Here is a 27,951-nt window from a genome sequence, read left to right as displayed (position 1 = left end):
TTTTTTTAATGGCAGATAAGTGAGCAAGAGTTTTGGTGGGGTTCAGGTTTTTACTGTGCAGCTGGCATCTCCTATGAAAGTGTTAATTACAGACATGTATTAACTGACAATGTCAATGCCACTGTTTCCCTAACGAGTTCTATCTGCTATTTCTCTTCTAGGAAAAACAGCTGAACAGGGAACAGATTATAAATAAATCACTTTATTCTCCCGCTGTGAAAATAAACTAATCCCTTGGAGATCTGCTAGGGAATGAAATGTCCCTGAATTTGGCTAAAATCCTCACTGTGATGAGAAAAAAAAAAATAATAATAATAATACAACTCATCATTTTAGATTAAAGAGTATCTTTCCCTGAAAGGCCCATCATGGAATCTTCTCCCTTGTTTAAGGTTTTAAGTTAAGAGAGAAACCAACATACCTGAAAAGGGCATGCAGACTACAATGCCACGTACTTCTGTTTGCACATCGACACAAATTCTCCTACTCAGGTGTACCTTGGAGGGTTAAAGGACATATACCCAGCTGACATTTCCAAATGCAAAGCCCCCAGTTGTAGGCCACCCAGCTGGGAAGCTGCTCTGCAAGACAGGATCTGGGGCTCCTGGTGGACACCAAGTCGAACATGAGCCAGCAGTGTGCCCTTGCAAAAATAGCTAATGGTAACCTGGGCTGCGTTAGGCAGAGCAGTGCCAGCAGGTGGAGGAAGGTGATCCTTCCCCTCTGCTCAGCACTGGTGAGGCCACCCCTGGAGTGCTGGGTCCAGTTCTGGGCTCCCCAGTACAGGAGAGGCATGGGCACACTGTGAGTTCAGCAAAGGGCCACCAAGATGATCAAAGAATTGGAGCAGCAGATTCTCGGATGTAGTCAGAACTAGCCAGGTCCTACTTGTAGACTGAGAGGAAAATAAATTGCCTTCATGGGCTATCGAGTTATTTTAAGAATGTTCCTAATTTATGTGCTTGACAATTTTTATTAAGATCAATGGAACTAATCAAGTGCTTAGTCAAACATACAGTACAGGTCCTTTTGTTATGAAGGCACTCAATATGTAATACATAATGCCTGACAAAATGAGTTAGGCACTGAATAATATCTAGGTTTATTTTTAATAGCCTGCTAGAGCAGTAACAAACATTGAGTAACTCAAGCAGAAACTAAACGCTGTATGTTTTGTCATAAGAGAAGTCCCAGTCACAACACAATGTAATCCTAAATTCTAAGAAGTATGATTTCCAGTGCATTCTGACAGACTTGTTGAAATCTGCATTTAATAGAAATACAGCTAGAAAATTTCAAAAATACAACATTTTTGTATGTTGCTAAACAAGACTATATGCTTTGCATAAAGTAAATATTTTTAATATACATCTAAGATCTTGTCTAATTATAATAAATTCACTATTAACATACTAATGAAAAATCTATGAAGAAGAATCTAAAAGAAAGAGCGATTGGACAAATTTCTGACCCCACTGAATTCAGATGAAGCCATAGTATTCATGTGGGCAGAACAAACGTTTACTGAATGTATATGGCAGTATTACTTTTTTCCATAGTATAAAGCATTAAAAATGCTTTGATTTTGTGGTTGAAATAAAAGATGCAAGTTTTTTTGCATTTTGAACTGTTTATAAAGGAATTAAAATAGGTAAATAAAAATGAAAATGTTTCACTTTAAGCTACAGAACAGATGCCTTGGAACCAGGAGGAAATTTAACCTAGATTCAACGTTTAATTCTACTGCACATCTTAGTACAATTCTCAAGTCCTGTAGCAGCTTCTGATAACATTTTTAATGAAAAAAATAATATGACTAAGAAAAATGTCTTCAGTGTATTTGCTTGCCTTATACTGAATTTAATTTATTTTATACTGTCTCGTATTCTCAGTTTTGAGCATGCCACGGATTGTCATCATTGGTTGCTGAACAAAACAATTTAAGTTAATTCACATTTCTGAGAATTATTTTCAGCTATATCTCACAGAGTTTGAACCTCTATTTTAACTCTTTGGTGAACATTTGGTGAACACAAAACAAAGTTTCATCACCATTCTTTAAATGTTGATGACACCATTATCTACATGGTGATGAGACAAATGCATGTGATCCTCTACTAACCACGAACTTGTGTTTAGCAGTTTGTCAGCTGTATTTGGATGCAGGGAATTGGTTTCACGAAGACCAGATCTCATAAGAGTCCTTCCAAGGGAGGTGAATATTAGGCAGCCTTCACGTTGCAACAGCTGTTGATATCTTCAACCACCTAAAAAGACAGAGAAACAGTGCTAAATTAGGTAGTTGCATTTGTGCTCAGGATACCTGCTACACCTGCTGAACTGAAATTCGCAGATTTCAATTGAAGGAAATATTGTTAATACAAACATATTACTAAATTGTTAATATTGTTATACAAGGCATAGCATTCCTTTTAAATCCTGTGTTCTTTCCAGCTTTACATCTGGAAGAGCTGAGGATTGTTCCCTGACAGAGTGAAGAGAAGCAGCATGGCATAAAAAGATAGGGAAGCATGAGAAATTGGAGATTAAAGTCAAAGTAGCAAAGCTCAAGAAAGGGAGAAACAGAAACACCTTTTCCTCATGCCACAATTATTGATTGTTTATGTATTTATTTTATTCATGGACACCAAGAGTACAAACATAAACATGGCCTGGCAATTTCCTTCAAAACTTGAAGAGTCTCCAACACAGAACATTTGCATGGACTTTATTAATTCCTGACTGATTCACACTTTAAGGAGAGAAAAACCTGTGATAGGCATGAAAAAGGCTTGAGAAATGCTGAGCTGAACTTTTCAAATGCATTTTTCTTCTTCTATTCTACTGCTGATAATAAATACCAGTAATAAGGAGTAACCCTTCTTTGCATTGATGGAAAACTTTTCAGATGTTTCATACGTGGACTGAGAACTTTTTATGTATCCCCAAGGTAGGTCAGGTTGACACAAAGGTATTTTTCCCATTTTGTTTGATGAGTGGCAAAGTTCAGCTAATGTTAAAAGACCATAAACAAACAAAACCTTGAATTTAAAACTCTGAGGCTAAATGTCACTTGTCCTCTTCTCTGAGGTGCTGCTGTGCCAACTGAAGTCAATTCCAAGGGTGAGGCTACAGAGAACAGCGCCAGGACCAGCTTGCAGTTGTCCACTGGGACATCAGTAAGAACGTAACACACACCTCCCCACCAGCTCCTACATGATCACAGAGACACTGAACTTAACAAAACAATAAAATAACAAAGATAGCATAGCACTAGTGTAGCCTCCTCGTTAAAAGAAAATGTAAATCAAGCTGTGACTCACCAATTGCTTCTATAAATTATTATCTACTGATTAGGCAAAAAAATGTTGGGAGACAAGGAACAATCCCATGGCCTTTCCTTTTTGTCTAATCTATAACCTATTACAGCTGGCTTGATCCAAGCACATTCGTAAGCACCAGGGAGCAAAGTGCATATAGCAAGTGTCTCTAGGAATGCAGGACTCTGCTCCTTGGGAAAAAAAAATGCAAACAAACAAACAGTAAGAGTTCAAAAAAAGCTTATCAACCACCTTGTTTCCCCCCAAACCCACCCCCACACACAAATCTGCAATAACTAAATCACTTGGAGGTGGTTGCAATACAGGCAGAACATGGTATTTTCTTTTTCATCCCTGCAAAATTTGATGTAGGTCAAAAGAGCATCTTTTAAAGAATTAAAAGAAAAGGCACTGGAATTGGAGGATCTGATAGGGATCACTTAGAAGAGAAGAAAGTTACTAACATTACTGCTATTGACAGTTATTGACATGCTTACAGGGTAACTGGGCCAGACAAAACTCAGCCCTTCTCAGTACACGGGTTTGTTTCAGTTTGCCTGTGGCCTGTCAGATACGCCTGACGTTCTTAACAGTCCCATGAGTAAGCGATGTGGGGTAATGGTCAAAGACCAGATAAACCTCATCAGCCTTTGTGTCCGGATCTGGTTTTATGAATGCAATCTCTCTCGGCCCTCAATCTAGCCACTAAGCTGCTGGTTGTACACCTCAGAAAGGTTTCTTTAACCACCAACATCCACGCCTTCCGCTCTCTGGTCTTGTGTGTAGGTGCACTGATAATCCTCCTAGCCCTGTAGACACACGCTGTGTGCTCTTCTTTCTCAGCCACTTGGGATTTTTCTTTTCTTTAGTTTTTAGGTGACTCAAGCACTGTGCAACTTAACTGGCATAGGACATGAATGTGGGAGAACAGTCTGCTGCAAGCAACAAATGCTTTCCTCCTTCAGATGTAGCAGGTTCTCATCCATCCTAAATTGTAGTCCTCAGTTCAGCCAAATTACTGTCTCTCAAGGTTCCTCAAGTCACCTTGCTGATGAAGCCAACACGTTTTCAGAACTAAGCCCTCTAGCCCAGCTGCTCACACCAGAGTGTTCCTTTATGGTACCTACTTCTATCTGGGGTGTACAGCCTAACACTCCCAGAAAGTCAGGACCCGGCTGTGGCTGTTCTCCTTCAGCAGAAGCACTGAAAGTACAGCTTTGATGACAAAAGGTTTTGTCATCACCCATTCAATTTCCTTTTTTCCGTAACAGAGAAAACAAGCTGCGGGGGAAACGAAACCCAGATCCTTCCTACCCTTTCCTTACTAATTCCCACACTCCTTTCAACAGCTGCAGTAGCTCTACCCCTTTGTCTCTGGAAACTGCAGACGGCTGACAGGATAGGAAGAAAAGGTATTTTTGAATTTCTTCAGAACATGGCAATATGTTCATAGTAGTTTACCTTTGTTAATACATTATTTTGTATAGAAATAGAATTTGTATAGAAAATTTTTCTTAGAAAAATCCTAGCAATCTTAAAAATCTCAAGTCTTAGAAATTCTTAAATCATAGAAACTCCTTTTACTTGGAAAAAGAGAAAGGAAGACAAGTAACAGATTTCTGCTTGTCAGACTGAATGGTAATGCATACTTGACTTTTCCAAACACCATAAGCCAATTAGCACTGCAATCAGAAACAGCCATTTGACTGCAAAATCTTTAGATGTTGCAGTGGGTTTTTACGATAGGTCACAAACCAGGACTGGAATCCACTCTTGCTGCACCAAAGCAGCACATTTGACTCCATGATAGGGACATGATAGCACTTCACACCACAGAAAGCTTCAAATCCCTTTCAGTATTTCCCTAAATTAAGCTCTGTATCCAAGCCTATATCCAAGAGATTAAGGAGCTTGCCATCACCGTTTCATGGTGAACAAGTTGGACCCAGAAATGCTTTCAAATTCTATCAGATCTGCATTTCTCTGATAAGATCTGTCTGAATAAGAAGTAACTGAAATGGGCCACATGTCATGTTCTGCTTATATATGTTTGTTTTTGGTGGTGGTGGTGGTTTATTTTGTTTGTTTTGTGTTTGTTGCTGTGGTTCCCCATTCAATTAGACGTCAGAAAGTGGGCACAGCAAGAAAACACAGATAAGGCAAGCAGTGGAGGTGAACAATTAAATTTTCCTTGCAAGGCTCAGTCTCAGCGAGCCAAGTCTGTCTTCTCTCAGCAGTTCACGGAGCTGAGCCGTGGAAGAAGGAGCAGGAAGGTACCGCTGCGTCCTGAGGTGTGTGCAGGGATCTCCATGCCAGATGCTCAGCGCCAGGATGTATCCTCAGCTGCGCTCCTGTGACTTTGCCAAGGAAAGACGCAGACACGGGGCTGGTTGAGCTGAAGAGGGAAGCACCAGAGTTAGCAAACACCTGAGGGCCTCGATGCAGCAGCCCATGCCGCTGACAGAGGAGCAGGCAGGGCTTCCCTGGGGCTTTAGGGACCAGCGCTGGGCATGGCGCCGGCGGCGCTGCAGCGCCCAACGGCCCCCGGCGCGGCCAAGGGGAGCCGGGCGGCGGCTCCTCCTCTCCCCCTTCCTCCCCCTCCTCCTCCTCCTCCTCCTCCTCGTCCCCTCCCTCCGCTCCGGGGCGGTCTCGGCCGCCGAGCTCCGGCTGCGGCAGCCCGGGGGTGCGCAGCAGGGGCGGCGGGATGGACTGGCAGGTGCTGACCCGGGAGCTGTCCCTCTACCTGGAGAGCCAGGTCCGCGTGGGGCTCTTCGGCTCCGGCGTGGGCTTGTCGCTGGTGCTGGGCTTCGGCGTCGCCTACGCCTGCTACTACCTCAGCAGCATCGCCAAGGTGAGCCGGAGGGCGGGCGGCCACCCTCCGGGGGACAGCGGCGGTGGCAGCCCCCGGGCAGGCAGCGGCGGCTCCTCAAATGGCGGCCGCCGCCGCCGCCGCGCCCGGAGGGGCTCTGCACGGAGCCCGCACCGCGTCCTTGTGGAGGGGTCGGCCCTGCCGAGCCGTGCCGAGCCGGGTGTTGGGCCCTCGGGGGAACGGGACGAGGCTTTTCCTTCCCCTGGTCGGGGAAGGGGCGAGGGGAAGGGGATAGGGCGAGGGGAAGGGGCTCCGCCGCCCGCTGTGGCGGGTTGGGGACCCTCGGGTTGCTGCTGCCGTGTGGCGAGGGCTGTGGTGCCTCCTGGCCACCTGCTGAGGAGTGGTTTCACGAGGAGGTGATCAGAGCGTTTGGGAGCTCTCAGATCGTTTGGGACCGTGGAAAGTGGCCCCTGGAGCAAGAGTGAGAGCGCCTCGTTGAGTGCTCCATCAAGGGGAAACGCGCGTGTGGAGAGATTTCGGCTGCTGAAGGCTCGCACGGTGCCACAAGCCTCTGTAGACGGGCTGAGAAGGCAGCCTTCCTCACAAAAGGATGCTTTCTTTTCGTCAGAGGAAGAAAATGAGAGGTCAGGAGGACATGCTGCCGCCGCTGTGTGCGCGTAGCAGCTCTCACCACTTGTCCTCTCTCCTCCTGTTAACGCATGCACGTTGGAGACCCTAGAAGAGAAGTTTAAGAAATGTGGCTGTTCAAACCCCATGCGGGGTGTGATGATTTGCACCCCAATTCCTCTGTGCAAATCTAGGCTGTGAGAAAAACACCTGTATGCTGGGCGTTGTTAGAGGTGAGTACCCTATGCAGCTGGGCACCACACTGGGATGGGAGGAGGAGAGTGCTACCAGGCTGAACTAGGTACTGCAAGCAGGTGCTGTCAAAGCTTATGGTTGTATATCTCCTTACCATGAAAAGAAAAAGCCTTATAAGTAAATAAATTAACAAAAGCAGTCTACTGGGAGAAGATTGAAACAGGCTCTCATTATATATTTTTTTTCTATGAACGTCTGTGCCTGACTGTAGTCTCTCTTCCTAGAAACCCCAGCTGGTGGCCAGCAACAAACGTTTCTGCCGCTTTCTGGAGGAATATTGCCCTGTTGTGACAGAAACTTACTATCCCACGATTTGGTGCTGGGAAGGCCGGGTACAGACACTCCTGCGTCCCTTTATCACTTCTAGACCCCAAGTACAGTACAGAAAGTAAGTGCCTTTCTTCGGGACAGTGATCAATTCTGTAGCCAGTGGTTACCTTGCTCTGTGTCACAGCGACTGTCATTGCTCAAGTGTGTGCCCATGTATCTGCTTTATGCCTCTCTTTACAACTCCGTCCTAGGCTTGGAACCATTTCTGTCCTGGATTCAGCATGCAGTGGGTTTAAAAGATCCCATAGAGCCCTGTTATAGCTCAGGGAGCACTGGACTACTGGTGGCAATACAGGACTTGATGTGGTTATATGTTCACAGCTTGGTTGAAGTGGGAAGGGACCTCTGGAGGAAACTGGGCTAACCCACTTAGACCAGGTTGCCCGGGACCCTGTGAAGGCAGCTTTTGAAGATCTCCAAGGAGGAGACTCCACCACCTCTCTGGGCAACCTGTGTCAGTGCTCGGTCACCTGTACAACACAGGAGTGCTGCCTGGTGCTCAGAGGGAGGGTCCTGTGTTACAGTGTGTGCTCTTTGCCTGTTGTCCTGGCACTGGGCACCACTGAAAAAAGCCTGGCTCTGACGTCTCTGCTCCTTCCCTTCAGCTATTTATACACATTGATAAGATCCCCCTGAGCTCTCTCAGCCTCTCCTCAGAAGAGAGATGCCCCTTCATCATCGTGGTGGCTCTTTGCTGACTTGGCTCCAGTATGTCCATGTCCCTCTTGTACTGGGGAGCCCAGAACTGGACCCAGCACTCCAGGGGTGGCCTCACTAGTACTGAGCAGAGGGGAAGGATCACCACCTCCCTCCTGCTGGCAGTGCTCTGCCTAACATAGCCCAGCTTACCATTAGCTATTTTTGCACGGGCACACTGCTGGCTCATGTTCGACTTGGTGTCCACCAGGAGCCCCAGGTCCTGTCCTGCAGAGCAGCTTCCCAGCCAGGCAGCCCCCAGCGTGTTCTGGTGCCTGGGGCTGTTCCTCCCCAGCTGCAGCACTTGGCACATCCTTTGGTTGACTGGCATGTGGTTCCTGTGAGCCAGTTCCTCCAGCCTGTTGAGGTCTCTCTGGATGGCAGCACAGTCATCTGGTGCGTCAAATATTTTGGTGATTGAATGCCATCATTTTGGAAGGGTCATGCTGTCATTCTCTCTGTCCATTCAACCAACACATTCAACCTTAACCATCACATGGCCACTTTCAGCCCAGTTTTAAATATATCAAACTCCTGGGATTTTCAGATTAATTTTTCACCTATCAGGTCTATCTTGTGTTCTTTGATGCCAACATTCTAAGAGGCAAAAAATTATATATATTGTTTGTCCTCAGCTGATCTCTTCTCACACAGAAGTGAGGCTCAGTCTGGCAAGTGAGGCATTTGGCACAAGAGCTAAGGAGAAGTACTTTTATACTCCGGAACCTGGACGCAGCACAAGTTGTTTCAGCTCTGTTTGCATGGTAGAATAGATTCAGCATTTAGCAGCTTCCCTTAGTTTTAGTAACTAGGAAACATTTCAGTGGTATGGCCATGTCCAGTTTTTGTAGCCCTTCTTGTATACTCTCCATTTGGAGGTTTGTGAGGAAAGAAACTAGTTCCATGGGGCAGTGCTTCATTGGCACCATTTGAGATTGTGCTGGCAGCACACACCAGCATTGCATCTCCTGCCCTTTACTAAGAAAGGGTAAAGCTGACCTAATGAGTCCAACAAGGCTGATGAGCTTTAAAGTCTGGAGTAGGTGCTATGAAAATTGTGCTTTCAAATGAAAAAGCAAATGTGAAGTAAACTTCAATTTTGGTAGTTCCTGTGTCATACATTAGTTGCCAGAGAATGGGGAAGATGCTGAATGTTTTTTTCTCTCTGTGTGTATATATATATATATATATATATATATATATATATATAAAAGGGCTATAAAAGGACTGTAACCTTCCTCTCATAGTTTAAGACATGCTTAGCTTCTTGGGATGGTATCATATTTATTGATTCTTAGGTTGTGTTTTTTAAACATGCATGCTAGCAAAGTTTGTGGAGATGAGAGTGTGAAATTCTGGCTTCACTGAAGCTGTAAAGCTGTAGTGTCTGTCTGTGTTCCACATGTTAAAAACATAACAAAGTGCCATCCAGCATATGTGCTTATTCTTTGGGTAAAGAGAAAGCAAAACAAAAAGAACAACAACAGACACGTGATAGATGGTTAACACGTTGCCCAAAGCAGAGCCAGAAGGTTCTCAGACCACCCAAAGGAAAGCTGCGGTACACAAGCCCACATACAGTAAAAGGCAGTGCCAAAAGTCACATTAGTTACAAGCTTCCAGTACATCAGCAGCGAGTGATGAAAGGCCAGCTCTTCGTTTACTGTAAACTGGAATTGTGCCATGAACTGAGTGTGCTAACTCATGTCAGCTGGAGGTATGGCTCTTTGTGAATGGTGAATGTGCAAACATGATTAGGTGGTACTTGCAGCGTTAAAACCTAATCAATGAGGCAGATTTTATACCTGGTATTTTTTACAGTTTAAGCACTCTTAATAGTACGCATTTATTTTTTAAATCTAATCATTGTTGTCTTGAAATGTGCCTTTCAGTGAGCTCATTAGAACAGCAGATGGAGGACAGATTTCGCTGGATTGGTTTGATAATAATGACAGCTTATATTATCCGGATGCCAGCACAAGACCTACTGTCCTGTTATTGCCTGGTCTGACAGGAACGAGCAAGGAATCCTACATTCTTCATATGATCCATCAGAGCGAAACACTGGGATATAGGTGCTGTCACACTTCATTGCGTGTATTTTGTGTGTGAGATCACAGTTAAGTATGCATATGTAGAAGGTGTCTTCCTAACACAAATGAGATCTAAAAAAAAAAATAGTTTATGTAAGAAAGCAGTAATAATAATAATAATAACCACATTATGTAACCCGCAGTAAATTCCAAAGGGCTGCTCTGGTATCTGCAGACGTGCTGCAGAAATTGCAGTGAAGGCAAGCTACGTCTGCATAGGTCTTTGCTGCTGTGTCCTAAACTGTAACATCAGCACTCGAGCTACCTTTGTGCTTTCTTGAGAAGGGGTTTGTATTCAGCTCCACAAAGACTTGTATGGATGGGTTGCTGGCAGAAAGCCTCGAAGGAGGTCAGCTGCTGAGTGCCAAGATTGCTTGATTCAAGTCCCTGAGTGCAGAAAGGGGAGCCAACCTACTCCTGCTGCTGTTTCAGGAAGAGGTTTGTCACCTCTGAATTGTCACTGCTTAATTTATTTTTGTTATTAAGGCTGCTGGTCAGAATTGGGTGAAATAAGTGGATTAGTCAACGAGTAAATTCCTTTATGTAATCATATTCCTGCCACTGTGCTTTAAAATACGTTGTCATTGTTCCAGGCTCCCTATTTGGAATATTGCATTTTGCAATTGCAGATTGGTGTCTGCTACTGACTACATAATGTTCTTCAAATATATGTGTGTGTGTCAGTGCCTGTGTATATTTCTGGCTATCTGTTCTCTGGGGGTTTGGGGAGCTGCTCTACTAAATTCTGGAAGTAAAACAGCGCTTTAACCATTCAAACTACCTTTAAAATCACTTTAAAGCTTACCTGTAAAAATACTAGAGGAAGAGAGATCCCAAATCAACAACTTCTTAGAACTAATTCTTTAAGTATTCCTGAAGGAAATACCTGCATTTGGTCACCTAACAAAGAGAAGTATAACGTTATAAAGGAGAACTTGAGTGTTGTTTTTTTTTTTAAACAGCAACATTTGAAAAATACCAAAATATCTTTTCGTGCCTTTAACCCAGCTAAATATAGCTTATGGCTCATAATTGGCCAGCTCTAAGCTCAGGCAGAGCATGATCCATATTCCATCTTCCGGTAACCCCAGGGGTTCTCGTCCTGCAGGCTGACCTTGACTGACAAAGCACAGAGCTCACCTAGAGTCCCACCGACTGCAGTGGTATAAAGGTCATTCTGCACATGTCAGATTTTAGCATTTTTAGGACAGAAATTATTTATCTGCTGAACTTACCCATCGAACTGGCTCATTTTTCTTTATGTGTTTTCAATTTTTGGTGTAAGTTGTCCTTTTCAGGTGGACGAGCAATCTATGTAACTCAGTTTGCTTTCTCAATTTTTAGATGCGTGGTTTTTAACAACCGTGGAATTGCTGGTGAGGATCTTTTGGTAAGGATGACTTTTAAGATAAACATCTTTTATATGTAAGCAGGATGTATATATGTAATCATCAGTGTCTATCTGTAAGGCTGGATTTAACTGAGAGGAGCTCATAGCATATGTTGAAGATGCAGAGAAGAGAATCTAGTTATCTGGTAGATCAGTAACATGCCAAGGTACATCTTTTATTTTAAAACTCAGAGACCAGCTGGTCAACACAATTGTTTTGTGAACATTTTGTTCTAGGAAATCACTTAAATTACCAGCATCTGTGACAGTAAAGTGAGCAATCCTTATACTTTTCTTCCTCAAAACACCATGGTATATAAAACGTATACGTCCTAGAAATTCTGTTCACTCAATGTGATTTTCTCCTGTTGTTTTAACTTATAAAGCAAAATATAAACAGTGGCAATTACTTTCCCAATTGCCAATAGACATTTAAGCTATGATTTGGTTAAAAAGCCATGCCATTAAATTGACCCGTATTATGTGGTATTGAATTAATGAATCCGATTTACACGGGTAGTCATACCCTGAAAATTAATTTTGTATTTTTCTCAGCAATTACAATACTAGCTTAGCTCCAGCAGATTTTTTTTTTTAAATTATTTCTGGGACATACAAATCACGTTTGCTTAGAGATAACTGGCAATTCCACAGATGATGAAATCTTGAAGCCAAACGTTTTCTGCATCTCGGCACAAAGCATGATGAAATACTGCTGAATAAGCCTCATTTGCTCCTATATGTTTTTTTGACAGGTCTGAAGCTGGTATGAATGTGCATAATACTAAGTATTGTTTTGCATTTTTTAATCCCCTTGCTTCAGCCTTAAAAGCTCAGAATTTTTTTCCCATAATCAGATAAAACGTTTCAATGCAAATATTGCTATGTTAGAGTAGTTTTCTGCATACTTTCGGAGATGGATCTACAAAGCAGTTTTGTGGCACACAAAGTCCTTATTGACGAATTTCTGAATCGCTAACAGAAAAGATCTCTTGTGTGGATGCATTGTGTGTATTTTAGTGTAATCGGATTTACATATTTAAGCATTATAAGATCTTACTGCGAAGCAAACCAGCTGAAATTATAGCATTTTCTGTAAGGGGGTTTCTACATTTTAATATAAAATCCCTAGTTAATGAGTTTGAAGCATAGCTGGGCAACACAGTAGAAATAGTCATGCAAGTAATTCTTCTACTAGTCTCTTTAAAGATAAATGTAAATTTACAGTCTACAATAACTATTTAAAGAATCAGTTAAACGAATGAGAAGAACATTTTTATTGAAAGTTACTATGAATTTTTATTATGGAATGTTCAAATATTAGATGTCCACAGCCAATGTGAGCTAAGATGATGTTTTAAAATACCTTTGTACGCTGAGTAGATAGATATACATTGAAGTATCAGGAATTAACTGAAATTAAAATGCAACTTCCCTCTGTAGTTTTATAAACTTTTAATCAAATATACTTTAACTTGGAATACATTAGACCCTAGGTACTAAAAATAATTTATTTTTCCTTGTAAACTTGACAACTTAATTAAAATGAAACACATTCACACCGTTTGTAATTAATAGGATGTAATAAAGGGAACAGTGATTCATGTGGATGAGAATTGGAAATGCAACATAAATGGAAAACATCTTCAGATTTAATTATCCAGATTTAGCTTTTCTCTCCTTTTTTAATCTGTGACTTCAACATTTTATTATTCATGTTAAATGTACTTTAGGTAATTATCTTCTTTTAATTAAACTTGTTAAAATTGTCCACAAATATCCAGCCTGTTTAGCTGAGAGCAAATTTAAAAAAAAAAAAAAAAAAAGCACCTTAAAATACAGCGTTGCTTCAGGCAACAAGTATGTTCAATCAACTCATAATTAAATATTTTTATATTTTAGTTTTAATGCTTGTACTGAATTTTGGCAGGCTAGCCTCTACCTTGAGTTAAGTCAGGGTTGTTAACATGTTTAGTAAGAACTGTATAGTTGCTGTAGATGAAATCTAGAGAACTTACTTTACTGTGTTTTACATCTAAAAGTATTTATCTCCCTTACACTGCTGCAGAAGAGTCTGCAGACTGTAGCCTGTAGCAGTTGTCTGTGCAGGTGAGGCTCAAAAGCTATGCTTATCCTTCAAGTGAGTGTGTGTGGGGGATGTCCAAATCCCAGGGATGGCCATGGAAGTCATGCCACCTTGCAACTCAAGGCTTGAAGAGATGCTGCTGCTGGTAGACAGAGAAGGGATAATGCATACATTTCATTGCTTTTGTTAGTAAATCAGGTAAACAGCACCGGTAAATTTATCCATCTATTTATTTGCTTGTCTCATGTACAGAATCTAAATACTGGATGTTTTTCAAATGCCAGCTTACAGAACTTGAAGTCTAATATTTTCTTTTGCATTTGAATGTGGGTGAAGATGGTCAAATTGTCATTATAACTCTTTTCTCTAAATTACAGCCTTTATGATGTGTTTTTATTTCTGTAGGGTATTTCAAAAATACCAGTGCCTATCTAGTTCAATCTAGTTTAGCTAGTGACTCTGTGTTCAGTTTTCATCTAATGATTTGGTGGTTGCAGATAGTGAATATATTTATCACCTGTTTTGTTTTGTAATGATAGCAAGTATAATTCCTTCCTCCCCCTCTTCCTGAGATGTTTGCCATTTAGTGCACTTTCACGATAAATTTATCTTATTATATAAAAGAACCGCTGTACGTTTTTCTTTGTCCTTAAAGGATGATTAAAAAAAGCTTATGACGGTGTTTTTCCCTATGACTCCTTACAGACACCAAGGACTTACTGTGCAGCTAACACAGAGGATTTAGAGGCAGTTATTCATCACATCCACAGCTTGCACCCCTCAGCTCCGTTCATGGCAGCCGGTGTTTCTATGGGAGGGTAAGGTATTATGTAAGAGGAGTCTCAGCTTAACTATGATCATAAATAGGACTGTTGTAGCATGACTGTAAATGATTACTCCACAGTACTTATGGTACTTACTGAACTGCGACTAATTTCAGTCTGCCTGTAAATGTCAATATTTGGAAGGCTCTTAGAAGCTTAACGCCTTCGAAGCTTTTAGCTTTGTGTCCAGTAAGGTGGAAAGTGGCCAGCATTCAGAAGCTGGCTGGGAGAGAAGACAGGAAACACAGACAGATTGATAGACAAACAGGTGGGCAATAAAATCTTTGGAAGCTACGGAACCCATCTTTGGAACAGAGGGCTAAAAAATAGGAACTAGAATTAACGTACCGTGTTTCTTAGCAATCCCTGGATATTAGAAGATTTATCTTCATTCTCTTTGGGTTCTGAAGGGTGGGGGTAGGTTATGCTGGAAGAGAGGTGATTATCTGCTCTGTCTGGCTCAGAAGCCAGAAGTAGTACTGTTGTTGAAACCAGTATGGGTTGATTATAACGTGGTATTAAGACTTGCTGTGTCCTGGCTTCTCTCCAGAAAGCATAGCTAGAACAGACAGTGATAGAACAGTTGCTAGAAAAATCACTGCTAGAAACTAGGAGAAATATTCAGACAGACTCTTTAACAGAAACTCGAGAACTTCCATTAAAAGTACTGCAGACAGGAGTCACTTTTTTGAGACTGCCCTTCTTTCTGATAAATTGTCTGTTGACATTAATCTTCTAATGACTTGCAGGAGCTTTGGGATAAATACAGATTTGTTCAAACAATATAGTGATTAATAATCAAATGAGTAACCCAGAAGCCCTGTAAGTCAGTTAAGCCACTCTTTTTCCCTTGGGATTTAGCTAGTGTCTTCAGTACGAATACATACAGCCCTCTTCAGTATGTCAACGTCAATCTTTCTGGGAAGTCTAAGATTGGGCCCACTACTCCAGATAGTCTCGGAAGTGCCAGGTACAGGGAAAAAATCACTTCACTAGACCTGCTGGTTTTACTTGTGCTAACATAGCACAGAGTGTTGTTAGTTATCTTCACTACTGCAAGGGTGCACAAATCGCTGATTTGTGTTCAGCTTGCCCTGGTCTTTCCCAGCAGTGCCGTTCTTTCTCCAGTCATGAACCTGTCTTCGCGTTTGGTTTTGTTGAACTCTGTTGTGTGTCCGCTAGCCCATTTCTGCAGCCCGTTGAGGTCCCTCAGAATGACAGCTTTGTCGCCCAGTGCACCAGCCACTCCCCACAATTCGACCTGCAAGCTTGCCAAGGGTGCAATCCATCTCATTTTCCAGTTGTTAATAAAGGTGTTGCACATTCTTGGCCCTGGCATTAACCCCTGAGTAACACCACTAGGAACTGGTCCACAGCCCTCTCAGCCTGGTGGTCTAAGCCAATTTTCCACCCACATTGCAGGTCACCTATTGTCACCCTGTCATTTCCAGTTTGGCTACGTGGAAGGTTGTCAAAAACTTCGTGAGGTCAAAATAAACAGCTTCCACTCCTTTTGCCTAATCAAGGAAAGCAGTCAGCTTGTCATAGAAGGCAGTCAGGTTGCTCAGGCATGTGTTGTCCTCAGTAAGTCCGCTCTTGCTGTTACCAGTCACCTTCTTAACCTCCATGTTCTTGGAAATAGCTTCCAGAGGGTAGTCCCATAGTGCTGATAATTAGGCTGACCAGACAGTATTTTCTCCTGTTTTTGTAGACGTGTGTGACATTTGTGTTTTTCCAGGCTCCAGGATTATCCCGTAATTGCAGCAGCATTTCAAAATGGTAGGCTTACAAAAACCTTGGCTGTTTCCTTCTGGAGCTTTGGTGCACCACACCTGGTCCCCTATATGTCCAGTTTGCATAACTGGGCCCTAAGTCAATCTTCCTCTGCTGTGAGTAATACTTCACCCTTCCACACTCTGCCACTAGCCGCAGGGACCTGGAAGGCTGGAGGGCAGACTTCAGCAGTAGAGACAGGGAAAAACAGTAGCCTTGGCCTTTTACAAATATTTTTGTCATGAGGTTCCCTGCTCTGTTCAGTAGTGGTAGACCAGGAGGGAATACAGGATGCTCAGCCTAACCTTGGTTCTTTGGGAAATCCTCTGGAAGCCATTTCCAGTCATAGGAAGGATGAGAAGGTGACCAGACTTAACAAAAACAAAGCATACTCGAATGATCTGTTTGCCTTTTGTGATGATAATGACTGGCTTCAGTGCTGAGGGGTAAGGAGTGGTTGTTGCTTGCTCCAAGTCTTTTGGTACCATTTTATTTATAGAAGCCCTTCTTGCTGTCCTGCATATCACGTGCTAATTCCAATTCCAGATGAGCTTAGTTTTTCCAAACTGCATCCCCTGAATGCTTGGGCAATGACTGTTTCTCTCAGGCAGCTCCACCCCTCTTCCACCTTCATGATACTTCCTTTTTGAACTTCTTCTGGAGTCCACATGGGGACTGTTTCCATGCTTCAAAATTAATTGGAGCACTTACATGTTTAAAATTAGGCAGGAGCACAGATGCATATGCCTTACTAGAGGCATATTGTGCGAATCATCCACTTGTCCTAATCTTACAACAATTTTCATAATTTATTCTTTTTCAAATTATTGTGAGGAGCCAGTTAAGTTATATAGGACATGTTTGCCCAAATGAGAAGTAAAATAAGCAATCCATTCACAAATGTTGCTACTACTGCAACATTTTTATTGATTTATGACTCAATGTTATCCTTAGAGAGTACAGACCAGTGGTTCATAGGTTCTTCCTCTCCTGTAGGTGAAAGGGAACGCACGCTACCTAACCCCTATTTGTGCAACAGGTGACTTTCCTCATTGGGTTTGGCTGCCTGAGTAGTTTCCAGATGCACATTCACAAGCAGTGTTTGATGTTCTTTTCCAGCTGGTTCCTACCTGCTGGCGAGTTAGTAGGAGCTCATCTCCCTTTTGCACTGCTATCCTATAATTTGGTAGGTAGTGCACGGGGATAAATTCTCTGTGCTGGAAGGTGGTTACGTGATGTTTTTGCTACAGGTTGCTGTCTCCTGCAGTATGACAGATGAAGCTAAGGTATAGAGTGTTGGTGTTCCAGGGAGCTGTATTAAGTCGTGGAGCTTATAATGTTTTGAGTTAAAGACTCGGAGTTAAAATGCTGGTTGGAAACCTTGAGGCCTCAGGCAGTAAAGTAAGACAGCTTTTCTGTTGCTATTTTTCTTTTATTACCTTCTTGGTCATTTAATTTTTCAACATCTGAAGGGTCAAGTACTGGTGAACTCTCCCTTTTTTCAACTCAATTATACATCTTCAATACAGACTGTAAGTTGCAATTGGTCAGAAAGGCAAGTTTTATACCATTTATTTAGCTCATAATTTTGTTAGTTTTATTAATTATCTTTCATTTCATTCTTTGTACTCTCATATGCATGAGGTATGGGAAAGGTATTCAACCTTCAATTAAAAAGATAGCTTCTTAAAATGGGCAGGCATGCCAGGGTGGCTTGCATTTATCAGGCAGACTGATGAGATTTACCAGATCAGGAAGACTGAGTTGTAAAATTGCAAAACTTACTGACAATTAAGTATACTCGTTCCATGAGTAAAGTACGTTTACTTGACCTTCTCCCCTTCGGTGATACAATAAGACTAGTACATCTCTCTTTATTTTTAAATGCACTCCTACCTACATCCTACACAGTGCACTCAGCTCCTCTCTGAACGTAGAGAGAAAGCAAACTTAATGAGTCATATATTGATGACATTCACTACCCTGTAGAAGTATTAGGCACAACTGTAAGGCTGATACAAGAAACCATGTGGAAAAACAGGCAAAAAGGTGGCTGATTGTTATATTTGCTTTAGATTGAAGCAAACAACTTGATAGTATATATGTTTCTGTTTTTCATTTCTGTTTGTAGCATGCTTCTTTTAAATTACCTGGGCAAAACTGGCAGAGACACTCCTTTAATGGCAGCTGCAATTTTCTCTGCGGGTTGGAATGTTTTTGAGTCTGTAGAGTCTCTGGAGAAGCCACTAAACTGGCTTCTTTTCAACTATTACTTGACTACTTGTCTACAATCCTCCATCAGCAGGTGAGTTGCCTTCTGAACTATTTGGCAAGGTGGAAGGATGTTAGCATGAGATCTACAGCAGGTACAATAATATTGGCAAAATTAATGCCGTAATGACATTTCACATAGTTGTGTGCATTCTGTGGGCTTTGAAATCAAAAGGATATTTGCAAAAAAGATTGTTATCAATGTGACTAAATTTCTCTGCTGCTCAAGGGTGTCAGCACAAGAGCAATGCACTTCTAGATTTATGGATGAAGTGAACCGCTTTAATTTTTTAGACATCTGTACATACTGAGTTTGAGTTTTATACATGTATATATTTATATACTAATTCTTTTAAGTCAGCTTTGACTGCAAAAGCATGGAAAGGGCTAGTTCATCCTTTGCTTTATAAAATTAGGGTGTATTTTATATTCCAAATACTTAATTTTCTTATCTTTGGCATCTTTGTCATGTGGATTTTGACTATGTTGCTGGATGTGCCTGCATATGAATGAACAATTCTTCTGCTCTTGGATTCCAGACAGATTTTGAATATGACAGAAAATTAAAAACAAGCATGTTCTTGTTAGCAAGCTATTTCTTCAAATGTATCTGTAAAGCAGGGGACTTCTGTTTCTACTGCAGAAAACAAGTCCTCCAATTTTTCTTTCTTTCTCTTTAGGCATCGACAAATGCTGGAAAAATTATTTGACATGGATCTCGTGATGAAGGTATGTGGAAATGTTGCTTCTGATTTAGCTTGATGCTGTTTTCCAAATGCTGACATATTCCCTATTTGAATTCTATATTCCAGGCTAGAACTGTTAGAGAATTTGATAAACAGTTCACTTCAGTCATGTTTGGCTACCGTACAATTGATGATTACTATGAAGACGCTAGCCCATGTCGCAAGCTGAAGTCAGTAGGAATTCCAGTGTTATGTCTGAACTCTGTGGATGATGTTTTCTCACCGGGTCATGGTAAGTTTCTGATTTTTAAAATATATTTCCCTGTTTGTGCAGTCTTTTAGGACCAACTATACAGGTTTGAAAATGAACTATGTGTGGAGATTTATATAAATATTACTTGCACGTAGGATCACAACCTCCAGGAGTGGATCAGTCTTGCAATTTATGTAGTGTAAGACATGCAAAATAGCTGATTATAGAGATGCCTGATTAGAACAGAATGCAGGAGCACACGGAGTGGCAGTCATTAAGTCCTTAGTAGGTAGGCTCTTTATAGTCAAAAGAAATATGCACGTGTAGGATGTGAGTTATTTCACTATAAGAAAGATGCCAGGTGTATTGCTCCCAAAAGTGCCCATTCCTATTCACCAAGTATGGAAGCAGCCTATAAAGAAGAACTCAGATACATATGTCTGGATTGTAGACATTCAGATTTGAACATAAGTGAAACCAAGTATTTTCCATTACCATTCTTCAAGCCAGTCCCTACAAAGAGTATCCAGGACTTGCTTATGTTTCAGATGACTTGAAGTTCTCAGCTGTTGTTGCTTATGATCCCAATGACATAAACTCCAGTGCCTGAAAATGAAAAAGTAAGAAAACATGTAGGTTAGCATGCGGACCAGAATCTAGGGTAAAGGAAGAGATACAGGCAAGGTGAGCTTCTCAAAGGAGACACAATGAAATTAATAAAAAGCTAAGTGGATGAAGCAACAATACCAGCTAGTAACTGATAGGCTGAAAACCCTGTTTTCCTTCCTCTTTCTATTTTCAGCCAGCCACATGAGTATTATGAACATTTTGCTTTTGATCTGTAATCCTGTTGCTAACTGTCTTAAAAAAGATCTGATTGTTCCTGCAGTCTGTGTATTGGTTTCAGTGTCTGAGAAGAACAGAGAGAACAAAAAAGTTAATGTAGAGGAAAATTGCTGTAATGAGCAGGTGATGAGAACAGTCTCCAGTAGTAAAGACCTCCCATGTTTAAAGTTGAAGTTCATTCACTTGATTTATTTCAGGAAAGTTTTTTTCTGCCACCACAAGTGAGATTCTTGTAGAATGAGACACAGAATTGAAGTGAGTAAACAGATCAGAACAGCAAACAGAAGAATGAAGGAATTGGAAGGGGTTGTGTATGTACTAGTTATGCATGCCCATACGTAGAGCACGTACAGAAAGACACGCATACCTCACATTACTGTTAGTAGTTTGAAGAGCTGTTGGAGACAAATATGACACAAAGAGAAAAGGGCCATTCCAGTGGAGTGCAGTAGGAAAAGAGTCTGATTTCTTCTCCTCTTGAATAAAAAACATTTGTGCTATGCATGAACAATATAAAGAAGTGACAGCCTCCTAATAGGAGGAAAGAAGATGGTGACTCTAGGTTAGCCAAACTACCTATCCCTCATTGGCCAAAACACAGGCCTAAGAAGATGTAAGATCAGGACAAACTCAGTAATAATCTTCCAGAATAGTGCATCTACTGTCCACAATTAACAGTTCAGGGATGTTCTGAGACAGAGTTAATCCCTTTGTATTTACTAGCTTCTACAGGATTTTTTTCTTGAAATTGTCCAGTTGTGGTTTCTGTTACAAGCGTATACTGTCATGGAAATGAGAGTGGACCCTAAAATCTGTGTCCAAATGTAAAAGCTGCCCAGTCACCTGAAGATAAAGTTTGGTGGGTGTTAGGATCCCAGTGATGACTTCCCCCATAGTAACACGAGACAGGTGATCTAGTGTGCCATGCTTCTGCCTGTCAGGTGTCTTAGAGAGGGAACAATGGCTTTCCCTCCATGCTTAGCCCGAGCTCAGTTTGTAATTTCCATTCTAAAATAAAATACTGTGACAGGAATAAGATGTTTAGTTAGCACAAGTAACAGCAGCAGTGAACCAGACAGCATGCCTGTGTCCCTACAGGGTATGTTAACCTTTTCCACCTTTTTCCCACTGAGACTGGGACCTCTGTTAGACTAAAGCAAGCGCAGAGACCCTAACATGCCTTTCTCCATTAAAATGCATGGGTGGATAGGCATCAATGTATTCCTTCTCCACAGAGTTATGCTGTTGGCTGTACACCAGTGCCGTGGTGGTGACTAGTTTGCCTCAGGAAGGGCTACCAGAGGGAAGGTTGATTTACAGCTAATAGCATGACTTTGTCACGCGTGTGTGTGTATCCTTGGCTCCTTTTTAGTTGGTGAAAAGTTGTGCTGGCAGGGGACAAAGGGCACCCTGATTAACAGCCTAGGAATTACGGCTGATGCCACCAGTTACTGGAGGTCTCTCATCTTCACGCCTCTGCTGTCTCAAACATAAAGGTCTGGTGTCAGTCTGGGAGGTGACTTCATTCTGGTAACTGCTCTTCTGACCTGAAAGTGTGTGGCCACAGGTTAGCCTGTGGCAACCAGTGGCAGTTTCCACTGACAAGTGTACAAGGGATTCAAAGCCACAGACTTTCTTCTCAGCCAGCCCCAGTCTTCTGCTGACTTTGGGAACTGGTTGTTTCATGCCTCATCAAACTTCATCTCTCCTAATAATCACCTATCACCTTTTAGGCTACCTTCCATTGCTCTCGTGGATAGCTGTAGATGGTTTCAGGCATCTGGGAAACAGGCCTAGAGAACCCATTAGGGAGAGAGCCATGCCAGAATTCCTTCATGATTAAATGGCCTTTATACAGCCAGCCACACCTGCCTTCCTGTAACGGAGTTTGGGGGATGCAAACCCAAGTCTCTTCTGTCCTTACACAATTGGGACTTCAAGAGAGACTTCCTATAAAAAGCGCAGATGCTGGTTTTGTTGCCTCTTACTACCCAACCACTTCTCGTCTAGCTTGTGATACATTTTTTATTTTCCAGGAATCATTATTGAACATATCGTGAAAATACACCCTTTGATCCTAGTCCAGGATTAGGAAGAAACAATTAATTTGCATCCCTTCCTTAATGTTGATGTTTAATGTTCATAGAGCTTGGCAGCTGATGCATCTGAAATTTAATTTCGGGATGCAGTTCCCGTACTGTATATGACTAAGTAATGAAAGCAAATGCTTTCTTCACCGTGTGACACTTCGCTCACCATCACTAATTGGAACAAGCTATTGTTTGAGGAAGTGTGTAATATAACCAAGTCAAGCCCTTTTATTTTGTAAGGGACAAATTAAGAAGACGGAATGATAGCATTCGTTGCCAGTGTCATATTTAACTTTTCATCCGAAGTGGCGTTTTCCTCCTCAGAGACTTTGAGCAGCTTATTAGGCATCCAACTTAAATCCAACTTACATTTCACCACACTAACACATAGCTCATTGCTGCTGGTGTGTGCTGTGCTGTGCCCGAGCTGAAAGCCTGCCCTTGAAGTTAGGTACTATGCCAGCTCCCTCCTGATCCCCCGTGCCAAGTAAGTGCATGTCTGAACGGCCATTGTCCTGAACTTTTTGTTGTATTGAACTTCTCTGTCCCTCTGAATCCAAACTTAGAGTGTGTTATTTTGTGTCCAATTACGTAAACAGCCCAACTGATTGTGTTGTTTTATTGTACATAAAACACACCGATGTTGAACAAGGTAATTCTGCACACCCATTTTTATGCTGTGGTTCTAATAACACATAACAAGTCTGTGCACTGCTGGATCAAACAGCAGCACAGATTTTGATCCATAGAACCAGATGTACGAGGTTAAATTTGGGCAAAAATGACCAGTAGTGCCTTTTGGCATGCCACTCTGTAACCCAGAGCATGTCACATCCAGTGCTCCATTCGCCTGCCCTTTACATTGCAGCATTTGCTCTCTCGCATTGTGGGTCTGTTTGTGGATGGCTAAGAGACCCTGGAAGCAGTCTTGAGAAAAGCACCACACCGCTGCCAAGCATCATTTGCATTTTGGCACTGGAGAGCACCACAGAATTGTTCAGTTCTTCTCCTGAGAAGCTGCAGAGCAAGGAACTCTGCTGGGGAGGAATCACACAAACGGTGACCCAGCTGTGTCAAGGCTGGCTGTGCCGGGGGCAGGCTTTCCTGTGCACCGTGGGGGAGGTAAGAGCAGGGATGCAAGAACAGCTCAGATTGGGCAGCTGCTAAAAATCCTCACTGCGGATGGAAATCCAAGGCTACATATCCAGCACCGTGTGGCAGCTTTTGATGAGCGATAATCTGTGGCAGAAGTCTGTTGTGAATGACTGCGCGATGGAATAGGGCCAGCTTTCAGGATGGGGAAGGTGACATTCATCAAGAGCTCTGTGTGGCTCACGCCTTACCCAGCAGCGTACAGATAGGTACAAATACCCTCGCAGTAGGCAGAAGCTCACATCAATCACTGCCAACATCTTCATACACCACAAGGTGTTCATCCAGAGAACCCAGGGGAGCCAGACAGGAGACTCCTGGGTGCATAACTGAGGCAAGACTCCAGGCGAGTGCTTGCAGAGTCTGGGGCCTGAAGCTCTGGCATGCTTTGGATTGCAAGAGCTGACACATTGTTTGCTGCACCTCTGGTTTCCAACCTGTGCTATTACCTTGTCCAAGCTGTCAGGCCCTGTGCTTTTATCTCCTCGACTTCTCTTTCTAGCCTTGCCTCTGCAATGCTTTAGAAGGCCCAGGTACCGCAGATGCTATTTCCAGTTTTCCAGCTGAACAAAGGAAAATACGAGGACTTTTTGTAGAGACAGTGAGAAACACAGTTCCTTCCAGCTAGTAAAGAATCAAAATCACTTATTAAATGATCAAATCAATGTAGGGGTTTAGCATCCATGCTGAATCCGTCCTGCAGGCCCTGCACCCCTGCCCCATCTATTTCAAGGTGCAGTCATTGCATTCGGGGTCCTGTGTGCCTTGCCCTGCCTGGCTGTCCTTTTACCCTAGCTGACGAAAATTAAGGCAAATCGGCATCAGAGGCACACGGCGATGGGTCTGCCAGCACCCAAAGGAAAGGAAGGACCATGGGCATAAAGAAGCTAAAGATATGCAGGGATAACGACTGCTCATGGACCTTTGACGTAGCAATGTAGAAAAGTTAAAGAAAAAACCCTAGAAAGGAGGGGAGATCTTGCAGGAAAGTTCAGTCAGAAGGAGATGTGGACATCTGAACTGCCCCCCCAAAAGTAGCCCTGATTAAGTGTCTCTCTTCAGAAATACTTCTTAATAAATAAGGCCTGTGAAGTCCTGTAGAAGTCCTGTGAATGACTCACTGCTTTCTGTTGTACTGCCAAAGCATTTTTAATTTAGCAGTGTATGACCTAAAATCAGGTTTATTTTCTTGTGGAATCACAACCTTTTTTTGACAATTCGGTGCAACCTCTAGTACTCCTCTCTGGACAAAATGTGTGTTCTTTTGCTGCTGTTTCTTTTCTATCAGGCTGAAAAATCAAAAAATCTGTATGGATTTTGTGTTGTTTATTTTTTTTTCCTCTATTCCATGAGGTACATTATTTCAAAACTAGAACTTCCAAAGGCATTCTTCACTGAAACGCTTGAGATTTCTGCTTGTTCGGGAGTATATTCAGTGCACTTACAATTTCTGAGGAAATCACTTAAAGTAGCTAATTTTTACATCAAGAGCACAAACACCAGAGTTCCATAAAGCTCCACCATTGTGTCAACCAGTTCACAGGATGAGCATCATCCCACCACCCTGAAATACTTTGCAAATCCACGTGCTTTCAGTGCTCATTTGAGTCTGCCTGCTGCCGTTTGTATATTGGTATTAGCGTGGTGACCCAGGCCAGGGAGCTGAAAACTAACCCAGTAGAAGAAACCCCCTTGGTGTATCTGCTCTAATCATCTGAATTCGACATTAAGGCATTTTCTGGTAGTCACAGTACGGTAGAGAACCACAAACCTCCTGGACAGTGTGGGGCAGGTTTCTGTGTCCTTGTGCAGTTGTTTGCCTTCCTCTTACTTTGTTTCCTGGGTGTATTGAGACGATGAGCTCCTCAGGGGGAGAACTGTCTCCCACTTCGTTTTCACAGCGTGCTCTAAACATGCATTGTAAATGTATGGCAGTACAGATAGAATGATGATGACAACCCAAAACCTTCTTTAATTTTAGATCGCGATGACATTAACAGTTTTGTGTTTGCAGTCCCCTAAGAAAAGAATGGGATTCACAGTTAAGTTCCCAAGTTCCTCATTTTTTCCAAAGTCAAATATTGCAACAAAGGTTAAAAACTATGGGCTTGATTGCCCTTTTGTTTGTATGACATGCACCGAATCATAAATATGCATCAACATGAGTGCTGTTACGATGAACCTATGGTTTCTGAAAGTTTTACAGCAGCCAGGAAAATCCTACAAAAAAGGTGAGTTAACGATGAAGAGAGAAATGTCTTTTAACACAGCTATGGTTCTAAGTCCTCCTGCGGTACATTTAAACATGCATTTAACGTAAACGTGCATTTTTATTCATATATAGCGTGACAAACATTTGAGAAAAATTGTTCGGTGGCTGGCATTTCATAGAAGAACGAGTACTTAAAGTTCTCCCCCCCACCCTTTTAGCTATACCAGTAGAAACTGCCAAACAAAACGCAAACGTGGCTTTGGTTCTGACTTCTTGCGGAGGCCACATTGGTTTTCTGGAAGGAATATGGCCAAGGAAGTGCACTTACATGGACAGAGTCTTCAAGCAGTTCGTGCAAGCTGTGTTTGAGCATGGAAACAAAATCTTTAGCATGTAGCTTTGGACCACTACTGTAGCACAGTGGCACATTCTGACAAGGGCAGTTAAGCTTAATGCACAAATTTTAACTACTGTAAGCCAGCAAATGGATGAAGTCCATTAGTACATGCAAAAATATTTTTTGCCTAAGATTTTGTAGCGAGAAACTAAATATTATGTTGTCACTTTTGTATTTATTTTTAATATGCCTTACTAAGAATGACCTTAAATGAAACAGCATTCTGCATACATCAAATTGCACTTAACCAAAACCATCGAGTAAATAGATTGTAATTCCTCAGGATTTTAATTTAAACTACTATATATTTAGGAGACTTAATGTAGGTGGCTTTTAATATTAGAATGGCAACGCTCAAAATAGCGTTTATTATCCTGTCACACATAGTTAAAGCTGATCTATTCCTTAGGTGAAAATCTTAAAATATGAAAACAAAAGGAAGGAACACGAAGAAGCACTGGTTCTTCAAATAAGTCTAAATTGCAGCATACTATTCCGTAGCATTAGACTGATCTGCTTGTGCTGTTTTACCCTGAGAGTATCCAGATTTAGGGCTAGCTACTGTTTTTTAAACGATGTCAATGCCATATTCATTTTACATGATTTTTTAAACAGTTTATTTATAGTGTTTACATATAACCAAAAGATTCCTTTAAACCAGTACTGTAATAACTTATGTAATTGAAAGACATTTTGCATTTCAATGTTTGTGTATAGCCGGGTGTTATCACATATGTAATACATACTTCATATAACTGGTAATTTCAGTTATTCTGTCTGTTATGTTTATATTACCCTGCGAGAACATTTCAGTTTTAAAGAATAAACATTAGAGCATTAGGAAACTATTCATAAAGTTTGTTTTAAATTAAAAAAAAAAAATCTGAACCCATTGTCTCTGCTGTTGTTTCAGATAATTTCTCAAACGGGTGTAACAAAGTGTTTAAGGAGAGGTGGGAGCTGGGGGGTGGTCTCTCTGGTTTGCTGTTTGATCCTTTGTCAGCACCTTGGCAAGAGGTTGTGAGATCAGCGTTCTCCTCAGCCCTGCAGCAGAGCGAGAGCCAAAGCGGGTCCCTGAGGAAAAGGAACAGTTAGATGCATTTTGAAACTGCTGGGAAGTCCTAATCTAGGGCATGTTGAAATTAAATCTTGTAACCAGCTTCTGTGGAGGTCCCCTCCCATTCTACTGCCTGATTCGGGCCTAGCCACACGAGATCAGGCAGTAAAAGTGCAAAGGTGTCTTTGTTTTTATGTTTTGAGTAGGGTCGGAACCACAATAAAACGTGGATAAAAAAGCAAGTCAGGTCTTCTGTCACAAGCAGTATGCGAACAGTCCTCTTGCAAGGCATGTTTCCTAGTAACAGCAAAGGCAAAGGAGGAACAAAAATACTTTTTGTCTTTAGAAGAAGAAGAAATCAGGACGTGCTATAGGAAAGCTAGTTTTGTAAGGTGGAAGGTTAAAGTAAAAATCAGAAAGTGCATTTAGGTTTTGAGTTTTTAGGGCAAGGCATTGGTCCTTGTGCAAATAATAAAATCTAACCTTCCCTGATAAGGAGAACGAGGAAAGTGACTTGTAAAAGTGAAACAAAATATTGTGCATGTGTCTGCAACAGATGAAATCAACATGTTAGTAGGGTGCCTTATTCATCCGTACATTCATTTCCATTACAGAAGTTATGTTCCTGCAAAAACAGCGAGCAATAAACTGTGTATTGAGTATTATATTTGTAACAGTATTCAGGTGCGGTATGTTCAAAACTCAGCATCAACTATTAATAACAAATGAAATTGCTTATATTAAAAACACACCTTACTGTTTAAATAAAAGTAACGTGGCAGAA

The 27,951-nt window shown here is 41.8% G+C and overlaps 1 protein-coding gene and 1 long non-coding RNA gene across 3 annotated transcripts; one reads left to right on the top strand and one right to left on the bottom strand.

Moving 5' to 3' along the window:
• Positions 1-111: 111 nt before the first annotated feature.
• On the bottom strand, positions 112-7,211 carry LOC140001888 (uncharacterized). Its single transcript, XR_011807590.1, has 3 exons — positions 6,064-7,211; positions 5,598-5,715; positions 112-2,267 (listed from the first exon to the last, which is right to left on the bottom strand). It is a non-coding gene; the product is annotated as an uncharacterized lncRNA (long non-coding RNA).
• ABHD3 (abhydrolase domain containing 3, phospholipase) lies at positions 5,818-27,951 on the top strand. Of its 2 annotated transcripts, XM_027451963.3 has the most exons (9): positions 5,897-6,171; positions 7,236-7,399; positions 9,930-10,112; positions 11,475-11,520; positions 14,312-14,424; positions 18,335-18,508; positions 19,155-19,203; positions 19,287-19,452; positions 25,932-27,951. In XM_027451963.3, the coding sequence occupies exons 1-9, from the start codon at positions 6,025-6,027 to the stop codon at positions 26,108-26,110; spliced, it is 1,221 nt and encodes a 406-aa protein (XP_027307764.1). In that variant the 5' UTR covers positions 5,897-6,024; the 3' UTR covers positions 26,111-27,951. The 2 variants fall into 2 exon arrangements, with proteins under 2 accessions (XP_071890885.1, XP_027307764.1); XM_072034784.1 differs by lacking the exon at positions 18,335-18,508 and having other exon boundaries at positions 5,818-6,171.

The sequence above is a fragment of the Anas platyrhynchos genome, chromosome 2 (genome assembly GCF_047663525.1).
Source record: "Anas platyrhynchos isolate ZD024472 breed Pekin duck chromosome 2, IASCAAS_PekinDuck_T2T, whole genome shotgun sequence".
Classification (NCBI taxonomy): domain Eukaryota; kingdom Metazoa; phylum Chordata; class Aves; order Anseriformes; family Anatidae; genus Anas; species Anas platyrhynchos.
This window is presented reverse-complemented; position numbering and strand designations above follow the sequence as displayed.

Excerpts from the sequence above, each read along its gene's own strand:
- ABHD3 (XM_027451963.3), top strand. The coding sequence starts at position 6,025 with ATGGACTGGCAGGTGCTGACCCGGGAGCTGTCCCTCTACCTGGAGAGC. Across the intron at positions 11,521-14,311 it reads TTGCTGGTGAGGATCTTTTG|ACACCAAGGACTTACTGTGC; the intron begins GTAAGGATGACT and ends GACTCCTTACAG. Across the intron at positions 19,204-19,286 it reads ACATGGATCTCGTGATGAAG|GCTAGAACTGTTAGAGAATT; the intron begins GTATGTGGAAAT and ends TCTATATTCCAG.